Below are 24,230 nucleotides of genomic sequence, written 5' to 3'. Positions count from 1 at the left end.
GAGTTGCATAATTGAGCATAAAGAGACAAGGAAGCTCGGACCCCATGCACCGGACCATCGTCATCGGCTCGCATGTGCTTCTGTCTATGCATCCATCGACAGCCTAAACAGCAACACACGTCGCACAAGATGGCTAACATTGTGAGCAATCTGGCATCGGATCCCCTGGTCGACGGCAAAGGCGTACGTCTGGAAGATGAGAAGTGCGACGCAAGTCTGCGTAAGCTTGTCAAGTACATCAGATCGCTCAAGCCCCAAGATGTGCCGCAACAGGTACAGGGAAAGGCCTTGGTTGATGTGAGTCGCCTCTTGATGATAGCACATGGATGCGACTGACATGGTCTGATAGCTACTGGATCCCACTCGTAATACAATCGCCTACCTCGCAGTGCTCCTCGCATACGCCCAACAGGCAGTGCTGGCGCAACAAGTGGCGCTGATTGCCAGCTTCGTCGACAACTTTGATCCCATCCAGGCTCGCTATGTCGGTCCTGAGCTGCAGCAGCTCCTCATCTGGCTCGCCAACTACTATGACCACTCCAGAGATGTACACGCCTCTCGAATCCTCGCCTTGCTGCTGCCCTTGACTAACCTCCCGTCGCAGGCGTCGGTCATTCCCTACATCGCAACCGCCATCCTCCGCCTAGACCCCGAGTCTAGCACCCTCACATCCAACCACCTCCTCTTATTGCGAGTCTGCCTGGCAGCTGGCCTCCCTCGCCAGGCTCTGCCTGTTCTTGACAAGGATATCTACAACTTCCCATCGGACCCTCAGAAGCATGTCGACGACCGTCTCCCATGCGCCTACCATGACCTCAGTGCCACCTTCATCACAAAATCCTCAAACATCTCAGCATCTCTCACGGCCTCGGACGTTCATGAATACTATCTGCTGGGTGCACACATCTACATTGGCCTGCGTCGCTACAACCGTGCTCGCCTCTTTCTCGAACTCGTTCTGTCATCACCCACTCAGAATGTCGCAACACCCATCATGGTCGAGGCCTACAAGAAGTCCATCCTCGTCAGCTTGCTATCCACTGGTTATCTTACTTTTACCAAAGGCCTGGTCAACACTCAGATGATCAAGACATATTCCAGTCTAGCAAAGCCCTACGAAGTTCTCGCAGATGTCTTCAAGAAGCGTGATGTTCTGCGCCTCGATGCTGAGGTTGCTGCCGCCGCTGCGGTTTGGGACGATGTATGTTTGCGCCAAATGATGCTTCTTGATTCTCAAGTCTAATCTTGTTCACAGGACGGAAACACAGCCATTGTCAACCAGGTCGCCGAATCGTTGCGCCGCTACCGTGTCATCGATCTGCAAAAGACCTACGCCGCTCTCCCCATCGAGGGCATCGCTGCTCATCTGAACCTGACCACTCCTGCGACTACCACTCTTCTCAGCACCATGGTCCGTGACGGTCATCTCAACGCCATGCTCCATCAACCCATCACCGGTCCTGACACTCGACCTGTCCTCCGCTTCCTCTCACACAACCCCAATCAACCGCTTGTCGACCAAGACGCCCTGTTGAAGGAGAAGTCTGTCCGTATCGAACAGCTTGCCAAGCATGTTCGCGAGGCCGACCGCAAACTCGCTTTGCAAAAGGAGTATGTCGAAGCCACCCGCAGAACCAAGCGTGCTGAGAATGCTGGCGCTCAAGGTTTCGAGGACCCGATGGACGTCTGGGATGCTCCTCAGAATGTTGACCAGGATGAGGACATGATGGGCGACCTCTAAGCTTTGAGCTCAATTGACTGCATCGGACAGGAGAGAAGCGATTTGACATTTTATGACATGACTGCATACGAGACGGCGTTTGCTTCGACGAAGGGAAAGAGGCTTTTATTTCTGTTTCACAATGGCTTAGATGGGCGAGGCTCATATAAAGCTCGATAAGAATATGAGCACGTTACAGGCTCAAAAAGACCTGAATCGATATATAGCTCTGATGACCAAAAATTCTATCACCGAACACTGTTGCGAAACGACATTGCTCTCCACGGTTGATAGAAGGCTTCACAACTAACATAGGGAGCCAAGACCCTTCTGTCAGGAGAGGCCGATGATGCCGAAGCGAATGTCTCCAAGAGGTGCACGATGAAGAAGGCACGATGAAGAAGGCACGATGAAGAAGGCACGATGGAGAAGGCACGATGAAGAAGGTACGATGGATACGAGCCACTCGGCCATCACAAAGACGCCGAGGAAAAGCATGAACAAAGAGAACAACAACTTTGGGAGAAAAAACATGTCTATCATTTCCAAAACCCCCAAACACCACCAACCCCTTTCTAAACGCCAAACTCAAGATCTAAATGAGCACCAAAACACAGCTCATGATGTTGGAAGAAACATAACACCACCTCTATCTCTATCTCTTCCTCGCCCTAACCGCCTCTTCCATTTTCCTAACCATCGTCTTCAATCCAATCCCTTTATCACAATTCTGCACCAACCAACCTTCCATCCTCTCTCTTAACCCTTTCAACCCTTTACACAGCGGCATTCTCGCTCCTTCTTCTTGCGCAGTATACATTCCCGGATTCAACAGCAGGTCAAACGCTTCCGACCAAATCCCCTGTTGCCAATACCTTTTCAACCCCTCTTTGATTCTATAATGTTTCGTAGCGGCGGCACCCAACCCTTGTCCTTTTTCCGCGATCGTGGACATGTATTTGCCAAACAGCAAAGAATGCAAAAGGCCGGCTAATCCGTGATAATCCACTTGATAGGTCCAAGGGCGTAATTCGCGCATCTCTGCACAATCGGCGGATGAAGTTTCCCAATCCGCGACGAATTGCACGCCGGGGGAGAATACTTTCATGTCGATGCCGCGGCCGAAATCGATGAGGGATATGCCTTTGGATTTCCAGCCGGAGCTGCCGGTGGGGGAGTAGGAGGATGACCATGTGGGTGTTTCGTCAAGGCGGACGAGGACGTTGTCGCCTTTCAAGTCGCCGTGGATGAGTCCTTTGGAGTGGAGTGCTTCCACCGTTCTTATCAATTCTACGGCGAAGAACATGGCTAGTGCTTCATCCAAGGTTCCTCCTGCTTCTGCTCTAGCGACGTTGATGAGATCGAGTAACGTGCCTTGGCCGCGGAACTCTTCGATCAGGAAACCTTCGTCGCGGAAAATGTGCATTTCGTAGGCGTGGATTACTGATTCTGTTGCTCGTGACACTCCCAGTCTGCGGTGGACTTGACGTAGCATGTAGAATTCCCAGGCTGATGGTGGATCTTCCATTTTCAATGCTTCGAGAGAGTGGCGTTGAACTGCTGCAAAGGCGCCTTGACCCATGACTGGTGCATTTTCGTCATTGTCATCTTCATCAACAGAGGTGGAGGAGGGATTGCTGTTTTCGATCAGATACACAGGGGCGAAGGCACCGGCGCCGAGTTCGCGTTTGAGTGTGTATGTGCTGGCAGAGTTTTGGAAGTTGAGCACAGGTGCGGGAGGCAGAGATGCAGCGCTCTTCTCTGTTGCAGTCTTGCCTTTCCCTACGGCTTTCGAGTATTTGCGAATCTCAGGCGTGCGAGCGTGTTGGATATTCTTGTGTTCGTGGTAGCCCTCGTATGAGCTCAATGGAGGGTAAATTTGCGACAAGATAGTTTGGCGGACTTCTGGATCTACGGGATTGATCTGGGAATCTTTGATGATGGGGCCTTTGTTGATTGGCTCCGCAGTAGTGGCAGGACGAAGAGCGAGAGGTTTTGGCTTCGACGCTCCTGCAACATCTTCGCTCAGGGATACTATGCCCTTTGTCGTTTTTGTGCGAATTGGTTGCAGAATCTTGCGTTTGTTCTCGAGGTCGGCGCCACTGAGGACTTGGAAGGGGCTGCTCATGAGACCATCTTCATCGTCGTCTTCTTCGTCCTCGTCTTCCTCTTCAATGTCGGCGTTGCTGTGATTTTGTCTTGATGGTGTCTTGGCTGCGAAGCCCTTTTCCAACTCTGCACGGATGGTTGCTGCGCCGATAGAAGACTCGGTGTGCTCGACTATGGGTGTCATGAACGGCAAACGGTTTTGAGCGACAACGACTGGGTCCCTATACTGTGACCTTACGGGTTCGTAACCCTCAGGAGGTATTGGGACATATCTCGTTTTCGGCTCTTCGTTCTCTCCATCACGTGGTGTAGGTACTTCGTCAATCGGTGTTGAAAGCTCGTCCGTATCCTTGGAGTGTGCAGAAGTTGCAGCAGTCTCAGTGACAGGCTTGCTCTCATCGAAGTCGGACCAAGCGCTGACATTGGTCTTGTCTTCATCGTCGTCGTCTTCATCATCCTGTTCTTCGGCGTCTTCCGTTGTTTCTTCCTTGGATGGTTGCTGTGAAGCCAGGATTTCTCTTCGTGTCTCATCACCGTAATCGCTTCCAGCTCCAGAGATGTGGCCAGTAGTTGTATCTTCTCCGCCGCTGCTGTAGTCGTCATCGCTATCGTCGTCGCTATCTTCTTCGCTCTCAGAGTCTTCGGCTTCATTCTCCTCAGTGGTCTGAACAGGCTGACTGAAGATACCGTAGATCTCGTCCATAGCTTCACGCGTGTTGATGGTCATGGTAGGCTCGGCGACCTTCTTCTTTCTGAGCTTCTTGCCAGAAGGTGAGTCCAGGTTGAGCTTGATGGTTTGAGTCTCTTTCTGCACATGCTCGACATCCATGACTTTGATCTTGCGAGTCCTGTTGGCACGTTCCTCACGACGCATTCTCTTTGCAAGCTCAACATCGGCCTTGGAAGGGGGTCTGTTCTCGTCATTCTCGTCTTTGACTGGCACGACCTTGAGAGAAGTGTCGATTGTGAGAGGCGATGAGTGTGCAGGGGACTTCTTGTTCTCGGAGTCGTCTTGGAAGATTTGGAAGCCTCGCTGACTCGTCGGACGTTCTTGTTCTGCTTCTTGTTGCTTCTCGGCAGCAGATGTGTCCTGGAAGATGGCGAAACCACGTTTCGGCTCCTTTTGTGGTTGTTGCTTGATCGAGCTGTTTTCCTGCGCTTGATCAATGGGTTGCGCCTGCCTTCGCTCAGCAGCCCAGTCACGATCTAGCCAACCACGATGCCTAGCTCTTAGTTCTTCGAAACAAAACTCAACAGAGGGATCGGTCGGGTCAGGATAGACGGCTTCAAGATTCACAAAGACACATTCAGGTCTACCTGTCTTCAGATTGATAACTCGTTGGGAAGCATGTTTACTTGATTCGTATGCATGTCGTACAGTAGAAGATGACTGGAATACACAAAAACGACGCCAGCCCGTTAGTCCTGCATTCGTGAATATTTGGAACATATCAGGAGGATTGGAGAGTGGATAGCTTACCCTGAAAATGGCCATCTTCTGCACGCCCGTGTTTGTCTTGCCCGTCTTCAATGTCTCGCCTGCCATGGGCTTGGGAGCAATGGCATTCTCCTTCTTCCTGTTCTGAATGGACTCGATGCTGTCCCAGCCGTTCTTCTCCCCAGGAGTGCCGAATGCGCTCTGGTCTTGTGGTGCTTCGTCGGCGAAAATGGCCATCTTGCCAGCCTTCGGCTTCTTAGCTGCGGCAGGTTTGGCTGCTTGTTGTGGTGTGGTAGCTGCGAGGGCAGCAGCGAATGGATCGACCTTTGCTCCAAGTACGGAGCGGGCGACTGGAAGGGCAGGGCTTGTAGGTTCAGCGACGTCCTGAGGACGAGCAGAGTTGCGTTGTTGGAATTCGTTGAACTTCCTCGTCAGGCGCGCAACAGGTGTGGCGCCTTTCTGAATACCCATCTCGTATACTTCCTCTGCTTGTGTCCATCTGCCCGCTTGTTCGAGCCATGCAGCAAACTCTTCATAGTATAGCGCGAGTGACTCTGCGATTCCATGACGGTTGAGGAAGACGAAGGTCTCGCGCGGAGCGTCTGAGAAGAAACGAATGTAGTGGAGCCATAGCTTCAGGTAACGCGGGTCGTTCTTGTATTGTGGTGATGAGAGGAAGACCTTTGTGGCGCGCTCTAGGAGAGGTAGCAGTTGTGACTGCGGTGTTGATTGTGCTGAGGGGTATGTGTCGAGGGTCCATTTGACGTAGCGGTCGTAGATGTCGAGCGGGTCGTCAGCTTCCTCGATCAGAGCGAGTTCTTCTTCGTAATCTTTGCGAACATCCGAGTGTGCATCGTTGGCGAAGGAGGCTTGTTGTTGTCCACTGGTCAATGGTGGTGAGTACAGAGCTGCCAATGCTTTCGCTGATCTTCCACTCGGAAGCGCCTGGATGTTCTCTTTGTGTCCTTCGATGACCTCAAAGTCAATCAAGTCTGCGCCTGGCATTTTGCTGTATGTGATTAGTCGTGTTATGACTGTCTCCAGATGCGATGGATCAAGGCTGCTCGACAATTTATTGTTTACCCCGGCTTCTGTTGACTTTGAGGGCTTGGCGTAAACAAGAACCCTGCGTCATGACTCGCCAATCACATGCCACAATCTTTCACCTCTCTCTTTCCTCTCTAGTCTATTCAAGGTCTAACACCACACCCATGACATGTTCAACCCGCTGACTGTCTTCGATGCTGGCAGCATTGGCTTACTAGGTCTTCTAACGGCATCTCTTTCACAATCTTCCACAAGTCCTTGTCTCTCAGTCTTGCCGGCCATTGTTCTTGTGCTCAAACACGCCATGACAATGCCATTTTTTGGTTGAACGACATAGTCTCTTTCACACTTATCGGCAAAGCTTTGTCTGAACCGCTCATCAGAGCTCATCACCTTCCACAACACATTGTTCGATGTCATCTTTCTTTGTTCTCAAGCAGTACCAAGCAGTACCACTGATCTATCCTACGAATTCAACATGGCATGATAGAAGATTTATATACCTGCATGACATCTGACTTCCTCTCTTCTTCTTCTCCAAACAACAACCTTCAACAAACACCACCAAGCACCACCAAACACAAACACGATGAACCAACAACAGCTTGACGCCCAAGAGGAGCACAATCGATTGATCATCGAAAGTGGTGTACCCGCTCCCCCATCCGAACAGACTACTACCTTTGCTGACGCTCCTAGCTATGCTTTGAATGACGCTCCTATCGCATACTCCCCTCCTATCGCATGGTCCTCCGATGGCGACATGCCCAGCGAAAACCCTGTCGACATTGAAGACATTGTCATGTTCGACCATGACACTCCCCCAGCCGGAGTTCCTTTCATGGAGAATGGAATCTACGCACTTATGGACGAGACTGCTAGAGCTCGGCTTTGGATGCCCGTAGACTGGGAAGACCCTCCTTTGTTTGCTGAGCCCACCCCTGGGCCGACACCCGCTCCCAACCCTCCTGCTGCCAACCCTCCTGCTGCCAGCCCTCCTGCTGCCAATTCTCCTGCTGCCAACCCTCCCGCTCCCACTCCCGCTGCCACTTCTTCCAACACCCCTGTAGAGAACCGCGACCTCAACGTCCCTCTAGACGCTCGTAGAGTCTTTGCTTGTAACTTCCCTGGTTGCGGAAAGAGACTCACTCGAAGCTCAGACCTCCGCCGTCACTGGCAAAACGTTCACCGTGGCCACCGCCAAACCTAGACCCCTCACTGACAATTCAGCGGCACAATGCAATAGCCGCTATCCAGAACCATCCCAAGACCTCTGGGCTAAGTACGCATCTTTGGTAAGATCGACAGATTCGCTTTTTGAACACTCGTGCACATCACGGCAAGTGCTTCTTCATTTTGTACTATATCACTCAATACAACTCTTTTTGTTCTTCTGAAATGACTTTGACTCCTTTTCCATCCACTCCAATCTGTATGTACCAATGGATCCTGCCCACCACTAGATTGTATGAACAGGTCTGCCAGAAACTCGTACCAACTTGTGTCTACCGAATCTCTAGCAAGACCTTCGACATGACTGTCAAAATGTAGAGTGCATTTGTGACGCTGGGATTATCCAAAGAGAGCGCATGCGTGCACTGATAGCAAAGTCAAATACAAGTAAGCTCTTCGCACTGATTTATAAGTATAATAATGTCTCCATGCGAGGTGCCATAATGCCTTCATCATAAGTGAAATGACAATGTAGATGCATCTATAAGCTCAATTGGGCTGCTGAGGAGGATATGTCGAGAGGGCAAGATCTCGAACTTAACTGCGCATACATCCAACATCAGAACAGACCTTGCCTTGTGATGGTGACTGGAAAGAGATTATAGGCGATCAGGGAGCAGATATGAGACAATCACGAAAAACAAGGAAAGAGACACAAAACAAGCACATATATCAACAAGCCGAAAACATCCTTCACTTGCAATCGAGAGCATATAGGTATCAACAATTTGCTCCCTTTCACCCACTCAGGAGCACCGAAATCCAAAGGATGTTTGGCCTGAGGGGAATAGCCTGTGCTAACGCATCGGGAGTAGTAGCGTCGGCGCCTTCTCCTTTTGCTGGCTGTGTGTTCGATTCCTTGCGGTGATCATTTTTGTTTTTGTGCCCTTATGGAGATTGAAGTTGATTCCATTGCGACTAGTAGACAGTGCCTGATCCATCGCTCTCAGAAACCTGAGCCTTTCGCTCAAAACCACCATTCTTTGTTTGGAGAACAAGGCCATTGTTTTTTCTTTGTCTTTCCGAACTTCATCTCGTTGTCTGTAGGAAGATACAACACATGTTCTTTGTTCTTCGTTTCCCAACCCATCATCACCATGAACCTGGAAAAGAATACTTAATGTCCCTCTAATCAAACTTCTAGTCACTTCAACAACACTCTCCAGCACACAACCCCCAACAGTCGAATCACATCATCACAAGATGAGCGATCAAGGCCAAATTGACCAGTTCAATCAGCAAATTCAACCCAATTTGCTCCTCGAGTTGACTCAGTACGCCTGGCTTGATGCTTGGTTACCTGAGCCTCGTCCTGAGCTGCAGAATGCCGAGGACATTGCCCTTCAACAAGAGATGATCCAAAGTTGCCGTACCTACCCTTACGTCCTTCATCTGACTTCCAGAATCACTGGCGATAGAGTTTGGTGGGTCGCTTTCCACGATGCCGAAGATCTTGTCCAACACGTTATCAGATTTGCCGGCACGACCACAGTCGACTTCGCTTTACACTGCGCTCGCGCTTACACATACTGGATCAGAGGCGGAAGGGCAGACAGGTGGAACCCAGAGTCCTTCTTAAGGATGGTCAGTACACAAACCTACTTCATGTGGTCTTCTACCCCCAACTTCAACACCCAAGATATCAACGCTTGGACCCCGGCTGCTGACGAGTACACTAATTTGAGATTACAGGAAGTTCTCTACCCTTCGACCGAACTCGCTACTAGCAATTACCCCGAGTTCCTCGTTAGTCACCAATTGGCAACACAGTTCGCTGCTCTCAATCGCGATGACATTATCCGCCTGCCTCAAGTCCTCGAAATCGACAACTTCCTGAGAGAAATCCGCAAAGGTAGGTTCCTCACTTTGGGTCTTCCGCTAATCACAAAAACTCAAGCTTGCGCCGAAGGTCTGATTCCAACTCTGTACCGCAGCGGCCATGGCTATGTCCCAGATTACATGGTCATGTGGGCTCAAGATATTGATCTTCTAGCTCGATTCGCCATTTCTCAAGGTCGGCAGGATCAGGTTCCTGCTGATACGCTTGCGGCTTCGACGGCTCTTCGTCGTTTGTGCCCGGGTGTCCTCGTTGATCACTTGAGTCCTCAGACTCCGCCTAGTTCCCCTCCGCCTACATCACCTCAACCTGCTGCACCTCCACCTACTTCGCCTGAACCTGCTGCAGCTCAGCCTACCACCCCTCAACCTGTCACCCCTCAGCCTTCAGTCGCTAACACCCATCCTGGTGATGCCAACACTGAAGCCGAGACTGACATTCAAACCGGTTATGACCGTATGATCACCGATGTCAACGCTTTTCCAACCGAAATGACAGACCAACAGCGTGCTGACCTCCAAGCCCAGAATGACAGCTTTCTAGCCATGCTAAACAGCAGATTCGCTTGAAAAGTTTCCTTACGACATTGGAGTTTTTGGAGTTCAGATCTTTGGTTTTGCTAAATCTTACAGGTATGTTTTACTTTTAGTTTTTTACTGACACAATACAATCTTTTTCTCTGATGAAATCATTCTTCCTGTGCTGCATGTGCGTTCCTTCGTGATTTTGATGACTAGACTTATGCTGATCAGTAATTCGCTTGAACGATAATGTGTAATGGCTGCGACTACTGGCAGTTTTAGAGGCGAGTCATATTTGTAGGTGTTCGCGACTTCCAGTTTGGAAAAGCTAAACAACAGTTGCAAGCAGTAACGGTAGAGTTGGTGAAATGTGACTTAGTGGAAGATGTTGATACAGAAAGATGCTCGATGACAGTGCTCAAAAAGCTCCAAGGGAAAGAACAATACGAGAACCTAAGTACATCCGACGAACGCCATAAGCCTATAAAACAAAACACCGAGTCGTGACACATGCCATAATCTTACATCTCCATTCTCTCGGCGCGAGCCATCATCTCAGCAACCTTCTTCTTTTTTGCATTCATCTCTTCTTTGAAGATAATGTCAACAAGCACATCTGCGACCCAAGCAGCTTCAATCACACCACCCTTGACGCCGTTGAATACTATTTCATCGCCATATCTGCCCTTGGAGTCGCGTCCGCGATGTCTAAGCGCTTCGGCATCGCCCCAAGAGCCAGTGTCGTATTGCAGACGATCGCGTTCTTCCTGTGGTAGAAGGAGCGACATGAAAGAGTCGACGACGTGAAGGTGGGTTTGTGTCCATACGAAGCGTTGATCCAATTCGTTGGTTTTGGATTTGCCTAGTAGACGTGATAGACCGTGACCCAGCGGTCCGCTGCGAGGGACTATGCTGCTGCCAGGTCGCGAGCGTGTTGAATTCAGCATGCGGTGTAGTGTGCGAATGTGTGCGTAGATGAACGGGTGAGAGTCAGGCAGCAGACCATATTTGCGACGTAGACGTAGGACGTGGTCAGGTACAGTAGTTGTTGACGAGGATTCCAGCACAACCGAAGGCTTGCGCTCAGGTGATGCATAGACTGGCGGCTTGGTAACGGCCTCCCAGAACGATTCGGTGAGCTTTGCTAATGGTGACTTTGGTTGAGATGCTTCCGACGGTTCAGGGGTAGGTTTTGTCAAGGTCGGAACGTTATCAAAGAGCGGAGGATATTGACGTCTGGGCTCCAAAAGAGTCGAGTTGCCAGCATCGTCATTGAAGTTGACCTTGACACGCATGGGCGAATCGAGGTTGAGCTCTTCTTGATAACTCCTTGATCTTGATGAGACTATCGAAGCGTCTTCCTCGGAAACGCTGCTGATAGTCAGATCGATGGTGTTCGCGCTTGGTGCGTGTCTTGACCCTCTCACGTGGCTACCAGAGGTCAAGCTAGAGATAGTGCTCGCACCACTGCCAGATTGTCCTCTCATCTCTCTTTGCAACTGTTGAGCATCTGAAGCCAAGCTCGAGTCTGTCTGAGTCTCTGATGTGTCAAGTTCAGTGTCCTGCTTCAGTGTCGCTGAAGCTCCACCCAAGTTGCTCGACTTGGCTAGTCTGCGGCGTAATGGAGAGGGACCAGTGGAGAGGTTTGCATTCGAGATGCCTTCGGAAGACTGAGTATTCTTCATAGGACTGATATCCAGAACAGTGTTTCTGAGTGGACTGCTGGGAGCAAAACTACTTTTCGCAGAATTCGAAGTCTGCCTTGTACTTCTTTTGCTGTAAATTGTTGGGAGGTTTGACTGGAAGAACGTGCCGGTATCATCTCCAGACTCGGACTGACTGAGCTCGTCGTCGTTTGTAGTGCTCGTCGTGGAGTTTTCTTGGGTACCTGACTTCTCTCCACCAGCAATGCTACCGTCGTCTGACGAAGGTGGTGTCATGACGCCACTGCTCTTGCGAGACGATCCTGCAGTCGAGGCACTGACTTTGCGGGTTTGGCGTTCCTGAGGGTCGGGTGAATCGCTGTAAGAAAAGTTTGCACCCGAAGTGCGACGCCATGTACCAGGCAGCTTACTCCTACGAGGCTTGATGGCGAGGTCTTCTAAGAATAGGTCGGTTGGCTGAGGGGAGCCCTCTTCATCAATCCCAGAACGACTGGCCTCCTCTTGCCAGATGTCTCGATCGTCTTCCTCCTCTGCTTCAGGCGGCACAACTTTGTCAACAGACTTCTCCGGCGCATCATACTCGGAAGCTGGGTTAGAGCGTGGCGGACTCTGCATCTGCACAGCAGGCGACTTTTGAACATGGATATAGCTCATTTCTTGATTCTCGTGAGCCGGGCTGCTTCTCGTCGACTCTTGAGTAAGTTGAGGATACTCGACATCCACTGGAGGCTGTGAATTTGTGGTAGACTGTGGACGCACTTCGGCCTCGGGGGTGAGGAGACGGCTGGGAAGAGAGTCGAAAGTTTCTCGTTGACGCACTGGGCTGTGGAAGGGAGAGAGATAGTTGGGAATAGGTGCAAGGCTGGGCGCGTTTTGCATGGCTGAGGGAGAGGCCAAGCTCTGACCTGTATGCAGACTTTGGCGCAGTTGACGTCTGGTGCCAGAGCTAAAGCCGTTGAAAATTGATTCTCGGGCTGCAGGTAGCTCTCTGGAAACAGACTCGCGAAAGGGACCGTTCAGGGCATCCTGTAACGCTCTTCCAGACTTGCGAGCGCTTTCTCTCAAGGGTGTGGCGATGTTTGCATCATGCTGTTGCGAAGGCAGCGGCGCCTGGGGATTCTCTGGAGTTGATTCTTCAGGAACCGGCGTCCTTCTGTCGGCGACAAAGGCAGGAGGGGATGAGGGCATGTACGAATGATTTGCGGAGGTGTACCCCTCAGTAGCTTGGAGAGGCTGTGAAGGAGAAGAGTGGTCAGCCACTCGGCTGGGTAGAGAGTCAACCGAGATCATGCTAAACTCTTCGCTTTCCAACATGGTCGCATCGCCCGGGGCACAAGCGCCGAGTACAGCTTCTGCCTCCACGTCTTGCTCGAACTGTGGCTCTGCCGAGACATATGGGTCTGCGTGATGCGGTTTCGAACCGTGACTACTTCCGAAATCGGATTTTCTGGACATTCTGCTCCTTGCACTTGCGGGTGTTCTGCGAGATGCGAATGCACGAACCGGCTCCGGTGACAAGGAGTCGACGGCTGGCGGACCTTGAGCTGAGGGCAGCATATCTTCCGGAAATTCGATCTCAGATAACGAATAATCAGTTGAGGCATGGTCGCCGAGCTGAGACACAGGACAGAGATCAGGGATCAGTGTGTTTTCTGTATCATGCAGTGGGATCAGTTGTGTCCTGGTTGTGGACCTGGCTGAGGTAGACATTTGCTCGGCCTCAACAGTGACTTTGAATTGCCAGGGGCTTCCTTGATGGTCTTTTGTTTCTAACAGCATAGATTTGACAGCAGGCGAGGTGTGGTAGTTGGTCGATCGTGGCGCCAGAGGTCCTCTGGTAGATGGGTTGTGGTTCGATCGCAAAGGTGAAGTAGCACTTTCTGAGACGATGTTTGACGAAGCAGAGTTTCTCATCTTTGCGTCGCAACCGCGAAGCACGAGTCGCAGAATATGCCCAAAAGCAACTGTGTACGGCGTATGAAGGCCCAAACAAAGATCGATGGCCCTTGCGTAGCGGATAAACAATCAATTCACGCCCAAACTCGTGCGTCGACTTCGGTGACGTGATGTAGATCTCTTTCTGACCAAAGATGAGACTTAGCGATGCGGTGATGAGAGATAAATGAGACAGTATTCACAGGAGCATAGGTCACGGTGAACATGTATATCCATCAGCATTCAACCATTGACAACTGCAATACAATGAACTTGGAAGGAAGGAACAATGATCCAAAGGTCACGTGAGAGCGCGGGGCGGGCCGCAGCTGCCATGGCAACGCCTCAAAGCAGTTGCTGCTGCTGTTGAACATGTTTGCGACAGAAACAGTCGCCTGCCATCATCATTATGACTTGACCAATTGCTTGAGGGCATGGACGCGAGTAAGGAGTTGCCAATAGTTGCGTTCATGGTCGAATGATCTTCCAAGTATGGGTATTCATGGGTACGTCGATCATCACCTTGTCGCCTCAAAGACTCAACTAACGCCGCCTGCAGAATCTATAAAGAAATCGGCCCAGGCCAACGCATAGCTGTGAGCAAGCTCGCTGCCGAACACTACGTCTCTCACTCTCGGCCTTTCCGCTTGGCTATCGACATCAGTATCTGGCTGTTCCAAATCCAATCTGGAAAAGGCGGCACCAATCCTGCCCTCCGAACCTTCTATTATCGCCTCTTGCGTCTTCTTTCTCTCAACATCCACCCGCTCTTCGTCTTCGATGGTCCTAACAAGCCCACCTGGAAACGGAACAAGAAGGTCGGAGGCCCAAATGTCCGAGTATCGAGTGTGCCCGAGTTCCTAGCCAAGCAACTTCTCAAGCACTTCGGCTTTCCACTCCACTACGCGCCAGGTGAAGCTGAAGCCGAGTGTGCTCTTCTTCAAAGAGAAGGAATCGTGGACGCTGTACTCAGCGAAGATGTTGACACCCTCATGTTCGGGAGTGGCATGACGCTGCGGAGCTGGACACCAGAACAGAAGAGCAGCAAGACGCCTACACACGTCAATGTCTACAGAGCAGACAGTACAATGGAAACGAGCGGACTGGATCGCAATGGCATGATTCTCGTCGCCATGATGAGCGGAGGAGATTACATCACCGAGGGCATCCCTGGTTGCGGTCCGAAATTGGCTTGCGAGGCTGCAAGAGCTGGTTTTGGTGATGAGCTGTGCCGACTAGACAAGAAAGATGTTGATGGACTAAATGCGTGGAGAGACAGACTCCGCCACGAAATCCGTACCAACGAGAGCAAACACTTTCGTCAGAAACGCCCTGGTCTGACCATTCCGGATTCTTTCCCGGATCAAAAAGTCCTCAGCTACTATACCCATCCGTGCATATCAGCTTCCGATAAAATCGCGAAGCTCAAGGATACGCTCAAATGGGATATGCCGCTCGATTACCCTAGTCTCAGAGACTTTGCGGGTGACGCCTTCGACTGGCGATGCATCGGCGGTGCTAAGAAGTTCATTCGCAACCTGGCCCCTGCTGTACTTGTTCGAGAACTCAGAATGCGCGGCGAGGCTCCAGCCGCCATTGACGACGCCTTGTCCACTCAGGAAGCTAGGGAGTCTTCCCTCATCAATGCTATTCACGGCAGACGTCTGCATCCGACTACAGACAACATACCCGAGCTTCGGATCAGCTTCAAGCCGATTGAGCTGATCGATATTGATCTTAGCATCGAAGATCCCGACGAAGAAATTCCCGAGGACGAAGATGACTCGGATTCCGAACCTTTGCCTACCGAAGATGGTGAATGTCCAGGATCTCCAAAGAAAAAGCGCGGCCCTTCAACTTACGATCCAAATGTTCACGAGAAGGTCTGGTTACTCGATACTTTCGTGCGTCTCGGTGCACCTCTGAAGGTCCAAGATTGGGAGGCCGGTGCAGGCGCGCCCAAATCAAAGCCTATATCACGACCTCGCAAAGCTGTCAATGCTGAAGCGCCTACAAGTCGCAGACTTGCTGCTGCAAAGAAGACTGGAGGTATGCAGAGAGGCGCTTTGGACCAATTTACCAAGACTACCAAGCCAGGTGTAGATCGCACGGCTCAAGCAAAATCCAAGTCACCAGAATATGAGGAGTTGGACCTGTCAAAGATCGATGCTCTAGCGAAGGAGAAGGTGATCTTGCCAGCTGCGAGGCCAGCGCCTCTGAGCAATTCGTTCAGAGCCAGAGCATCTGTGGCTGACCTGGATTTGATCGATGGAACAAAAGGCAGGGCGCCATCGATTCCCGAGATGGACCTCAGTAGCGAGACAACCATCTCAAAGAAGCGGTCTTCAAAGCGGCCTTCGCCAGAACCTTCGTCTCCTCGTAGGAGAGCAAGACCAAGGATCTTCTCACCCCCTCGAGAAACATCCGGACCATCGGAAGTGATCGACCTTCTTTCATCATCCCCTGCGAAACCAACTTCGCCGAAAGCACCCGTGGCACAACCATCAAGCATTAGAGACCACTTCAAGCAGTTCAGCAAGCCAGCAACGTTTTCTCCAGATGGGGCTGATGTCGTGGCGCCTCTACCTGACACGGTAACTAGGAGAAGGAGGAGATCGCCCTTGAAACGGTACCAGACAGCGCCAACCACAGGCGCGGATGATATGGGATCCCCTACCCTCCGGCCTTCCACACCTCGCGCTTTTGAGATTGAGGCGATCGACTTGGCTTCACCAGAATCTTTACCCAGCCTGCCTAGGTATGGTGGGTTTCAACGAGTCTCCGACAAGACACGTGAGGCAGTCGCACTTTCTACAATGCCAACACCAAGCGATCGATCAACTGTACGAAGAATCGTATCATCGAATACTGAACAGCCATTTCCTGTCCAGGAAGAGATTGGAGTCCAAGAAATTTCGTCCTCCATGCCGACGCCGCCGTACGAACCTGAGGCACCGAATGAGATATTTGCTACCCAACGACCAGTCATCTCAGTCTCCGCCTTGCTCCCAGTCAATAAGCGGCTTCGCGACAGAAAAGTCGATGACGTGGCTGTCAAACTCACTGCGGCAGTCACAAAATCATCTTCGACTCCCGCGGTTGCCAACACGAAGGTGGTTCGATCTCACACGTCCGAGGTGGTGCAATCGAAGCCCGTGGCTGCACCTGAGAAGGCATTACGAACACAGACGAATAAAGTGACCAAGCGTTTCATCCAGCCGCGAGAAAGTTTGCCCGGTGCGTGGAAGGAAGTCGCAATGGAGGTCGATCTTACTGCACCCACACCCAAAGACCGACGAGTGTACCGTAAAAGTGGTGTCGAAGAGTTGGATCTCACGGGCGACTGAGACTTCCGGAGAGCATGTTCCTAATTCTTTATCTATATGTCCAGCATAGAGGAGCAAGGAGTTTGTTTGTTTTAGCATATGGGTGGAAACACAAGGCGTTCTTCTGGTTCTGGCTTTTGGGATATACCCTTTTCTTTTCTCTAAGCATTCAACTTTACTGCATGACTGTTAGCTTTGCATCAATCAATATTGCATTCTCATTCTCAATGTGTATTCCGCGATTATGTTTCTTGATTTTGCCTCTCCCGTTCAGTGAGAAGTTGGCATATCGACTCTCTCTCGCAGCCGCGACACGCATCAGATGAACCCATCAAAATGCACGATGATTTTCAACCGGGTGTCGCTGTCCACAGAGAGAGCGACTAACCCCTTGTACTTTCAAAGTCGGGATGTTGACTTTCTAGTAGCCGCGACACGTATAAACTGCGCTCATAAAAATGCACGATGATTTTCAGGCTCACCTCGCCGTCCAAAGAGAGAGCAACCGACACGTTCAGGAGTATCAAGATGAGTGAAGAGTAAAATTACTATACAAAAAGGGGAGAAGTGAAAAATAAGAAAAAAAACAAGTGAGAGCGAAAACCACCATCCCTTCACATCCAGCAAGGTGCCTTCTTTCCCCTGAAAGTGAGCTCCAGGGCAGTGCCCCCCTTAGCGAACCCCTGGACCCATCTCTCTGCAAAGGCGGAGTCGCGGTTGATGCCGTACATCAGGGGCAATTTGCCTCTACCGTCGAATCTCATCATCATGGTAGTGGCGACATCTTCCTGCTGGTCGACAGGTGAGATGGAGGTTTCACTTGCAACGAACTCCTTCTCCTTGAACAAATGGGTGGGAAAGACGATCATTGTGTAAGGTTGCGGTGGGACCTGAGTGGTGGAGCGGAGGTGGTGGGTGTGGGCGACCGCGGGAGGAGGAATAGCAGGGGTGCTCAGGCACAGGATCAACCAATCTGTGAATGGCTCTTGTTGATCCTTGCGCTCGTAGAGCTTCTTGGGGATGATGGGAGGCAGAACCATTCTGATCATGCGGATCTCCGTGTTTGTCTCTGGGCCCTCGTACTTGTGCTTGGGCTGACGAGCTCTGGTAGGGACTCGTCTTCCGGTTCTTGTGTCGAAGAAGATGTACTCCTTAGGTGCGGGGAGGCAAAAGGTCAGGCTTTCGAGCCGGGTCTCGTCGACGAGAGTGGCCGGGTTGGCGAGATGATAGGAGATGATGACTGGCAGGGAGGACTTCCAGTAAGAGTCTTCGCTGTCGTCACTTCTGAAGGCACTCAGGGAAAGAAGGAATGCGGGTGTGGGAGTGAGAACTCTGTGACCAAGGAGTAGGTCGGTCCACGGATCGAAGGCATGGGAGCGAGGGGTGATTGGTGGCTCAGTTGGGCGGTTGAGATTGATGTTACGGAACCCATGGGCCAGGACTGCTTCGATGGGAGGCATGGTATGACGGCGAGGAGGCGATGTACTTTCCGAATTGGGCTCGGAGATGTGGAATTGCTGTCTGAAGGTCGGCAAAATGGAGTATTTGGGCAGGACTTCGGCAAGTGACCCGTCTTCAGTATCCTGCGGGTCCTTGAGCTTCGAAAGCTTACGCTTGAGCGTGTTTGCTGTCTCAGTGGGACCTTTGCCTACGTTGCCGGACTTCGTGAGTATGGGCAAGTCGATCTCTCTGAGCAAGAAAGGCTGAGTAACAGGCATTGTCGATTGGGTACTGGCAAGTTGTTCGGCGAGATGCTTGTTGTGGAGAATTCGCTCGAGCTGGTTGGATGGTTCGGTCTGTCTGTAGCTCATACGGACTTTTTGGCTAGGCACTGTTCTATCGATCGGCAACTTTTGAGGGTCGAGATTGACGGCTGTCGTTATCTTGCGGACAGGTGGCTTAGGAAGTTGACGTTGAAGTTCCCTGGGCAAAGGCATATGCCATGGTCCGATGATGAGCTGAAACTGAGCGTCGCGAGCTTCTTGTTCCCAACCAATCACGGTCTGAATCCTCTCATTCGCAGCGGCGACATCGATCTGGGCTTCCTGGTACACTCTTTCCCATAGGAATTGTTCTTTGCGGTCGGTGTTCATGCCGTTGTCATTCATTTTGACAGATGGTTATTCGAGAGTTGACGTCTATTGGGGACTTTTTTGATGACGGCGACCTTACTCTGCGTCGAGCTGAAACCACAGCGGCAAGATTAGATGACCTCTTCAGACTCTTTACTGTGTATGGCTGGACAAGATCTGTCCAATGTGTACAAGATGAATCTGTTGGGTAGTCTGGAGTATTGGTAGAGAGATTGTTGAGGAGTGATTCTTGGATTGCGCCGGGTGCAATATGGCGACGGTAAGCAACCGATAGAAGAAGTTGAAGGAAAAGGAGAGATGATAAGGGCTCAGTGCAGATGGATGGCGATGAAAGATCGTGTGTGGACGATGATTTGGAAACGCCAATTGGACAGAATTGCAGAGTCTGTCAACGCCCATTTTTGGAACTGTCAGTAAGTGACTGAATTGTCGCCGTCACTGACACTCGAGTCATGTATGTAAGTGTGACGGCCAATGAGCGACTTCTGATACCACGGCATCATCGTTGCTCGCCAGTGTCACTGTGATGGAGGTGTTTTACATCTTTCAACAAGAGTGTTGATTGGCTATCTCTTCAGTCATTATATCAGCATTCCACTCTTCTTCGCCATTTAGTAGCTCGATGTGTTGCTGTAAGTAGCGGCCAGGTCTTTGTTCAAAGAGAACTTGTAAGTAGCCTGGAGAACGTATGGGTCATCTCCAGGGCCGAAGATGTTTTTCTTCTCTCTTTGCCATTCCGGCTGGTTGATGGCATCAATCCAGTCCTCGACCTCCATAACCATGCAACCATACTTCTGCACAACTCTAGGCTGGCTAGTCTGGTTGAAGAAGCCCTGAGTCTCTTTGATGCTTTGTGTAGCTGTTTGGACACGTCAGAAGATTCTTTTTTGCAAGGATCGAGTGTAACTCACAGTCTTGTCCAGGGCAGGTGTAGATCTGGAAAGCCTGCTGGTCGGTGAAGATATCGATTTGGATACCAGAGAAAGGACTGGCCACAGTGGCAACAGGTCCCGACTCACGCCAGTCGTAGGGTCCGTTTTGATCTCTGTTGACGAGCCAGCATGTGTCGTAGCCAGTGCAGTTGGTACCGCAGCCACCAACAAGATCAGGGGAAGTCAGATTGGCACCAAGCTTCTTGGGTGATGACCAGAAGTCGAACACACCACCCTTCTCGTTAGGCAAGATGGTTCCGTTGGGAATGAGGATACCATCGACAGCGACGCGCTGGCCAGAGTAAGGCAAGTGAACGGTGTAGTTGTTGACAGTAGGATCAGTGGGATTTTGGAAGCCGTCGAGGTTCCAGTAGACCTAAATCTTGTCAGCATACGTTCTGTGTCCTCAGAGGCTGATTGTCATACGTGAGAGCTCAGCATAATGGGGGTCTTCTTGGTAGTTGCAATTGCGATCATTTTGAAGTGCCATTCACTGCAATCTGTTAGCACAGAGTTTGGACCTAGTTCGTATCCACATACTAAGGAGTAAGGGTGTATGTCACGTAGCTGATGACCTCGCCGGGGAAGCCTTCTGCGCCATCGGGGTCGACAATGGAGAAAGTGATAGAATCGGTGGTGTGGGCAGACACAGTCCAGTTGCGCCAGTCCCTAAAAAGATGTCAATGTTTGTGCATGAGAATCGCGCATGATATCACGAACCAGCCGTTGGATCCACCGTGCAGGGTGTCAAGGCCTCCGTTCTCGTTTGCATCAGTGTGGTAGACGTTGCCGTCAATCTCAAAGGTCGAGTTCTTGATGCGGTTGGCGTAGCGTCCGGGAACACCGCTGGAGATGGGTTAGCTCATGGACGAGATGTACACAAAGCAAACTCACCCGAGATGGGGGTGCTTCTTGTCCTCGGTGTAGTAGGTAGCATTGTCCCAACCAAGAACGATGTCACGCTCAATGCCGTGAACGTCTCTGATGAAGAGATTGGTGATGGATGCGCCATAAGGGATGAACTGGGCGCGGATTCCCTCAGATGAGATCTCGTATTTGCCGTTGGACAGGACTGAAGAGCCATTGCCTACTATGCTAGCAGCGAATGCTGTTGCAGGGAGAAGGGCTGCCAGAGCAGCAATCTTGGCTGAAAACATGCTGGACCTGTTCGGTTGTCGATCCGGTTCAACAAGTGATTGTGAGAGAGGGTGATGAGCAAGATGAACAACAACACCGACCTGCAGGCAGGCTAAGCATAAATATTACAAGTGAAGCTCTGCCGGACCCCGCTCTGGGAAAATTGATTGGGAGAAGTGATCGTCAGGTCCGGCAGGAGCACATGGTATTTGATGACGTTGCGGGGATCCTAGGTGGCAGGTGCATGGCGCTTGCTTCCTCTTCCTGCAACAAGTGTGATTGCGAGGCTTGGGTGGCGGGCCCAGGGTGGAGAGTGGTCGCATTCCTGATGCCTGTCCGTCATTACGGGACAGGTGTCGCGGCCGCCCACACACAGCGGCATCGTGATGGCCATCTGTTGATGTCGAAGATCAGGAGATTAAGATGAGAAAGAGCTCGGCGTGGAATGGGGCCCCACAGAGACGAAGAAACGCGCGGGGAAAGCTTGCTGCACCCTTGCCAAGTTTCCTGGAGGGAGACGTCTTCATCAGCCGACAAACCGAAGGGATCGACCTACATCTCGTTCAATACCGTTATTAGCCGACCGCGTCTGGTCACCAGGTTACGGCACGACTGCTGGTGGCTGAGACTCGCCTCGTATATGAAGAGCCAGGGCCAGGGATGTTGGATATCACCACCTACAACTGGCGTCGAGGCCCGGTTCCTTTCAGCCACCCTGAGGATTCATATCCGTGTATTCAACCATGGCAATAAACCGAACGTAGTCCCCGGGGATGGCACGGCACGACTGTCGTGCTTTCGCAGGAAGGAGTGAAGTCACGAAGAGAAGAGAAGAGAAGTGTACCACAAGCAAAAGTGAGATAACGACGGCGGCGACGACGCAGCCTTGTCGACCGTCTTATGTTTGCTTCAGCTAACGCTATGATGTATCATGCTTGCGAGCCTGGAAAACGACCCTTCCTACTCTCGATCGTACGCTGCCAGCAGCTGATTTGTCGAAGTTTGCTCTCGGATGGCCTTGTCAATATGTGTCGCGGACCGAACGCTGTCGATGTTTGCTATTAGTACGGCCGTCGTAATTCCGCGAAAGGGTAAGCAACGAACCTCCGGTGTATGTTTGATCCATCTCGTATCTGGTTGGGAGCTTTCAGGATTCGAAGTGGACCTGTCGACGTTTAGACGAGTTCAATGTGCGTACAAACAGGAACATCACTCACGGTCTTGCTGAGTTCGGCGTTGGCAGGACCCCAGACTTCGTTGGCCACCGAGTGGAAGTCGGCGACTGTCAGGCGGATGACAAACCCCTGGACCTCGAGCTCTCTGAACATGCATTCGTCCCACATGCCGCAACGAGGGCTGTCAGGCTTGCGAATGTAACCCGAGTCAAATAGCATGCGCAGACCTTCGACAGTTCGGACAGGGTTGTATGCGCACGGTTGTGCGAGGTGCTCGTTGGTCAAAAGGAGGCGGTCAATGCCGGCAAGTTGTCTCTCGGCCTCAGTCATGTGCTCGCCAGCCTTGATGAAGCGGCCGACGTCTTCAGGGACCTTGAGTTCGACAATTGCGGTGTCGGCAAGCTTGAGATCGTCAAAGTAGCGGATGGTAAGAGACAGGTGCAGGCGGGGATTCTTGTGTTCTACGATCTTGTAGAGCGCCTTGAGCTTCTTGGCTAGCATCTTCTTGTGGATCTCCATGATTTATGGTGTCGTCGGAGGGTAATTTAATGATGAGTTGGGTGTCGATGTGTTGGTGACGCCGACGCCGACGCCGAGAACTCAGAAAACAAAGATCGGTGGACGCGTTGAAACGCCAGAAAAAGGGTTTGACGAGCCTTGACAAGTTCACCAATTCCAAATGACGAGGCTCACTTTCACTCCAGATGGCTTTCCCAGATCCAACGATGCCCGTATCTTGCCGCAAGGCAGAGTCTCCCGCCCACCGCTTCCTACCCCTGAGAAGTCCTATGAAATCCTCTGGATGTATCGAGGCAGGGAAGTTTTGAGAGGGTAGAGGAAGCTTTGGATAATCTAACGATGCTACAGGGAGTTTCTGATATCACAAGGCATGACCAGTTGACCAGCAATTCATCCCCTCAAAGTCTCCATCGAAAGGCACAAAAAGCACAGTGAGATTGCAGTGCTGCGAGCCATCCATCTCAGGACTAGAGCTCTCCGTTCGCAGACTTCTTCTACTCAAAGATGTGTGCACTATGGCAGCTCATCCTGTCCCGCACGCACCTAAAAGACGAGACCTATAGCTTGAAAAGTCTAGTGGTAGGTCTTGACTCACTGACATTACTGCGAAGGGCCAATAGGCAGATGTTTGCTTATCGGAAACTCAGTGGTGTTACAGATCTGCCTGGTTTTCATCGAGAGTATCACGTTGAGATAGTGCTCATCAGGCGGATGTTATGTTGCAAAAACACTCTGTATCTTGGCAGTTCATTACGCCTCACAAGTGTTCTGGAGATGTGGCTTACCGCAGATTCAAGCAGGATCTCGTCTAACAACACAACACAAGAGCCCGGTCGAAAGCTCCTTAGTGACAATGTCTAATATGTCGAGTCATCGCCTTCAGTCTCTCGAGAAGACGATCGTATGTCAAGGCAGCTCTCTCTGGACAGCCACTTGGTCGTCAAAATTATGCGGCATTCCGATAGCTAATGTGCATGCTAATCGGGTATTCGAAAAGCAGAGCATACTGCAGCCCAGGCCTAAAAGTTGCATCGGGTGCTTTCGGCAAGTCATTGTTCTGCTGCCGACTCTCTCATGAACACAGGTCAAAAGGTCGATCTTGTCAAGATGTAAGACGATTTTGTGGTGATGCTCGCTATCTATTGAGAGTCTCCGTATGCATAGTTGTCTCTGATGGGGCTAAAGACATCGCAATTCGATCTTGCATTTCCACAGTACGCTTATGTCGAACTTCGGGATAACGATAACCCATCTGCTGCATCTACGAACTCCCCGTTCGCATGCTTGAGCACCTGCCGAATGATCTCGACTGGTCCTCGAAACCACGATACATTAGTTGCGATGCACAAACGGATTATACACGTCTTGTTGGTCTACTCAGATCAAAGCACAGATTTTCCAGATCTCGCGGCTATGTCTGGCTAATCATTGAGGTACAGCAGTAGCTGCCAGACCAACCACGTGAGAAGACACGAGAGATGGTTTTACCACCAATGGCTTGGCCGATCTGACCGATTCCAGGCTCACAGCAAACTCTACATGCA

General features: G+C 51.2%; 9 protein-coding genes across 9 annotated transcripts; 4 read left to right on the top strand and 5 right to left on the bottom strand.

Moving 5' to 3' along the window:
- Window positions 1–129: 129 nt before the first annotated feature.
- Window positions 130–1,741, top strand: M438DRAFT_330841 (uncharacterized protein; the record flags this gene model as incomplete). Its single annotated transcript, XM_029903356.1, has 4 exons — window positions 130–297; window positions 350–547; window positions 605–1,201; window positions 1,256–1,741. 4 exons carry the CDS (start codon window positions 130–132, stop codon window positions 1,739–1,741), a joined length of 1,449 nt encoding a protein of 482 aa, XP_029766058.1.
- A 322-nt stretch (window positions 1,742–2,063) lies between these two features.
- Window positions 2,064–6,316, bottom strand: M438DRAFT_341593 (uncharacterized protein). The gene is made up of 2 exons (XM_029904534.1): window positions 5,310–6,316; window positions 2,064–5,219 (listed from the first exon to the last, which is right to left on the bottom strand). The coding sequence occupies exons 1-2, from the start codon at window positions 6,270–6,272 to the stop codon at window positions 2,376–2,378; spliced, it is 3,807 nt and encodes a 1,268-aa protein (XP_029766057.1). The 5' UTR covers window positions 6,273–6,316; the 3' UTR covers window positions 2,064–2,375.
- Window positions 6,317–6,903: 587 nt separating this feature from the next.
- Window positions 6,904–7,524, top strand: M438DRAFT_361308 (uncharacterized protein; the record flags this gene model as incomplete). The annotated part of the gene is made up of 1 exon (XM_029907502.1): window positions 6,904–7,524. One exon carries the CDS (start codon window positions 6,904–6,906, stop codon window positions 7,522–7,524), a length of 621 nt encoding a protein of 206 aa, XP_029766056.1.
- Window positions 7,525–9,452: 1,928 nt separating this feature from the next.
- Window positions 9,453–10,008, top strand: M438DRAFT_341592 (uncharacterized protein). The gene has a single exon (XM_029904533.1). The coding sequence runs from the start codon at window positions 9,507–9,509 to the stop codon at window positions 9,951–9,953; it is 447 nt and encodes a 148-aa protein (XP_029766055.1). The 5' UTR covers window positions 9,453–9,506; the 3' UTR covers window positions 9,954–10,008.
- Window positions 10,009–10,349: 341 nt separating this feature from the next.
- On the bottom strand, window positions 10,350–13,747 carry M438DRAFT_341591 (uncharacterized protein). The gene has a single exon (XM_029904532.1). It carries the CDS (start codon window positions 13,481–13,483, stop codon window positions 10,427–10,429), a length of 3,057 nt encoding a protein of 1,018 aa, XP_029766054.1. The 5' UTR covers window positions 13,484–13,747; the 3' UTR covers window positions 10,350–10,426.
- A 145-nt stretch (window positions 13,748–13,892) lies between these two features.
- Window positions 13,893–17,056, top strand: M438DRAFT_361305 (uncharacterized protein). Its single transcript, XM_029907501.1, has 2 exons — window positions 13,893–14,010; window positions 14,064–17,056. Exons 1-2 carry the CDS (start codon window positions 13,997–13,999, stop codon window positions 16,849–16,851), a joined length of 2,802 nt encoding a protein of 933 aa, XP_029766053.1. The 5' UTR covers window positions 13,893–13,996; the 3' UTR covers window positions 16,852–17,056.
- Window positions 17,057–17,437: 381 nt separating this feature from the next.
- M438DRAFT_341589 (uncharacterized protein) lies at window positions 17,438–19,107 on the bottom strand. The gene has a single exon (XM_029904531.1). The coding sequence runs from the start codon at window positions 18,936–18,938 to the stop codon at window positions 17,445–17,447; it is 1,494 nt and encodes a 497-aa protein (XP_029766052.1). The 5' UTR covers window positions 18,939–19,107; the 3' UTR covers window positions 17,438–17,444.
- Window positions 19,108–21,205, bottom strand: M438DRAFT_309660 (galactose mutarotase-like protein). Its single transcript, XM_029902391.1, has 6 exons — window positions 20,750–21,205; window positions 20,576–20,701; window positions 20,396–20,524; window positions 20,282–20,348; window positions 19,835–20,231; window positions 19,108–19,782 (listed from the first exon to the last, which is right to left on the bottom strand). The coding sequence occupies exons 1-6, from the start codon at window positions 21,010–21,012 to the stop codon at window positions 19,535–19,537; spliced, it is 1,230 nt and encodes a 409-aa protein (XP_029766051.1). The 5' UTR covers window positions 21,013–21,205; the 3' UTR covers window positions 19,108–19,534.
- A 671-nt stretch (window positions 21,206–21,876) lies between these two features.
- On the bottom strand, window positions 21,877–22,687 carry M438DRAFT_341587 (uncharacterized protein; the record flags this gene model as incomplete). The annotated part of the gene is made up of 3 exons (XM_029904530.1): window positions 21,877–22,037; window positions 22,097–22,157; window positions 22,210–22,687. Coding segments are annotated over 2 exons (496 nt in total), but the record flags the coding sequence as incomplete, so codon positions are not given.
- Window positions 22,688–24,230: the final 1,543 nt, after the last annotated feature.

Source organism: Aureobasidium pullulans (assembly GCF_000721785.1).
Source record: "Aureobasidium pullulans EXF-150 unplaced genomic scaffold scaffold_1, whole genome shotgun sequence".
NCBI classification, from domain to species: Eukaryota; Fungi; Ascomycota; class Dothideomycetes; order Dothideales; family Saccotheciaceae; genus Aureobasidium; species Aureobasidium pullulans.
Note: the sequence above shows the minus strand (reverse complement) of the source record. Positions and strands in the feature narration are given on the sequence as shown.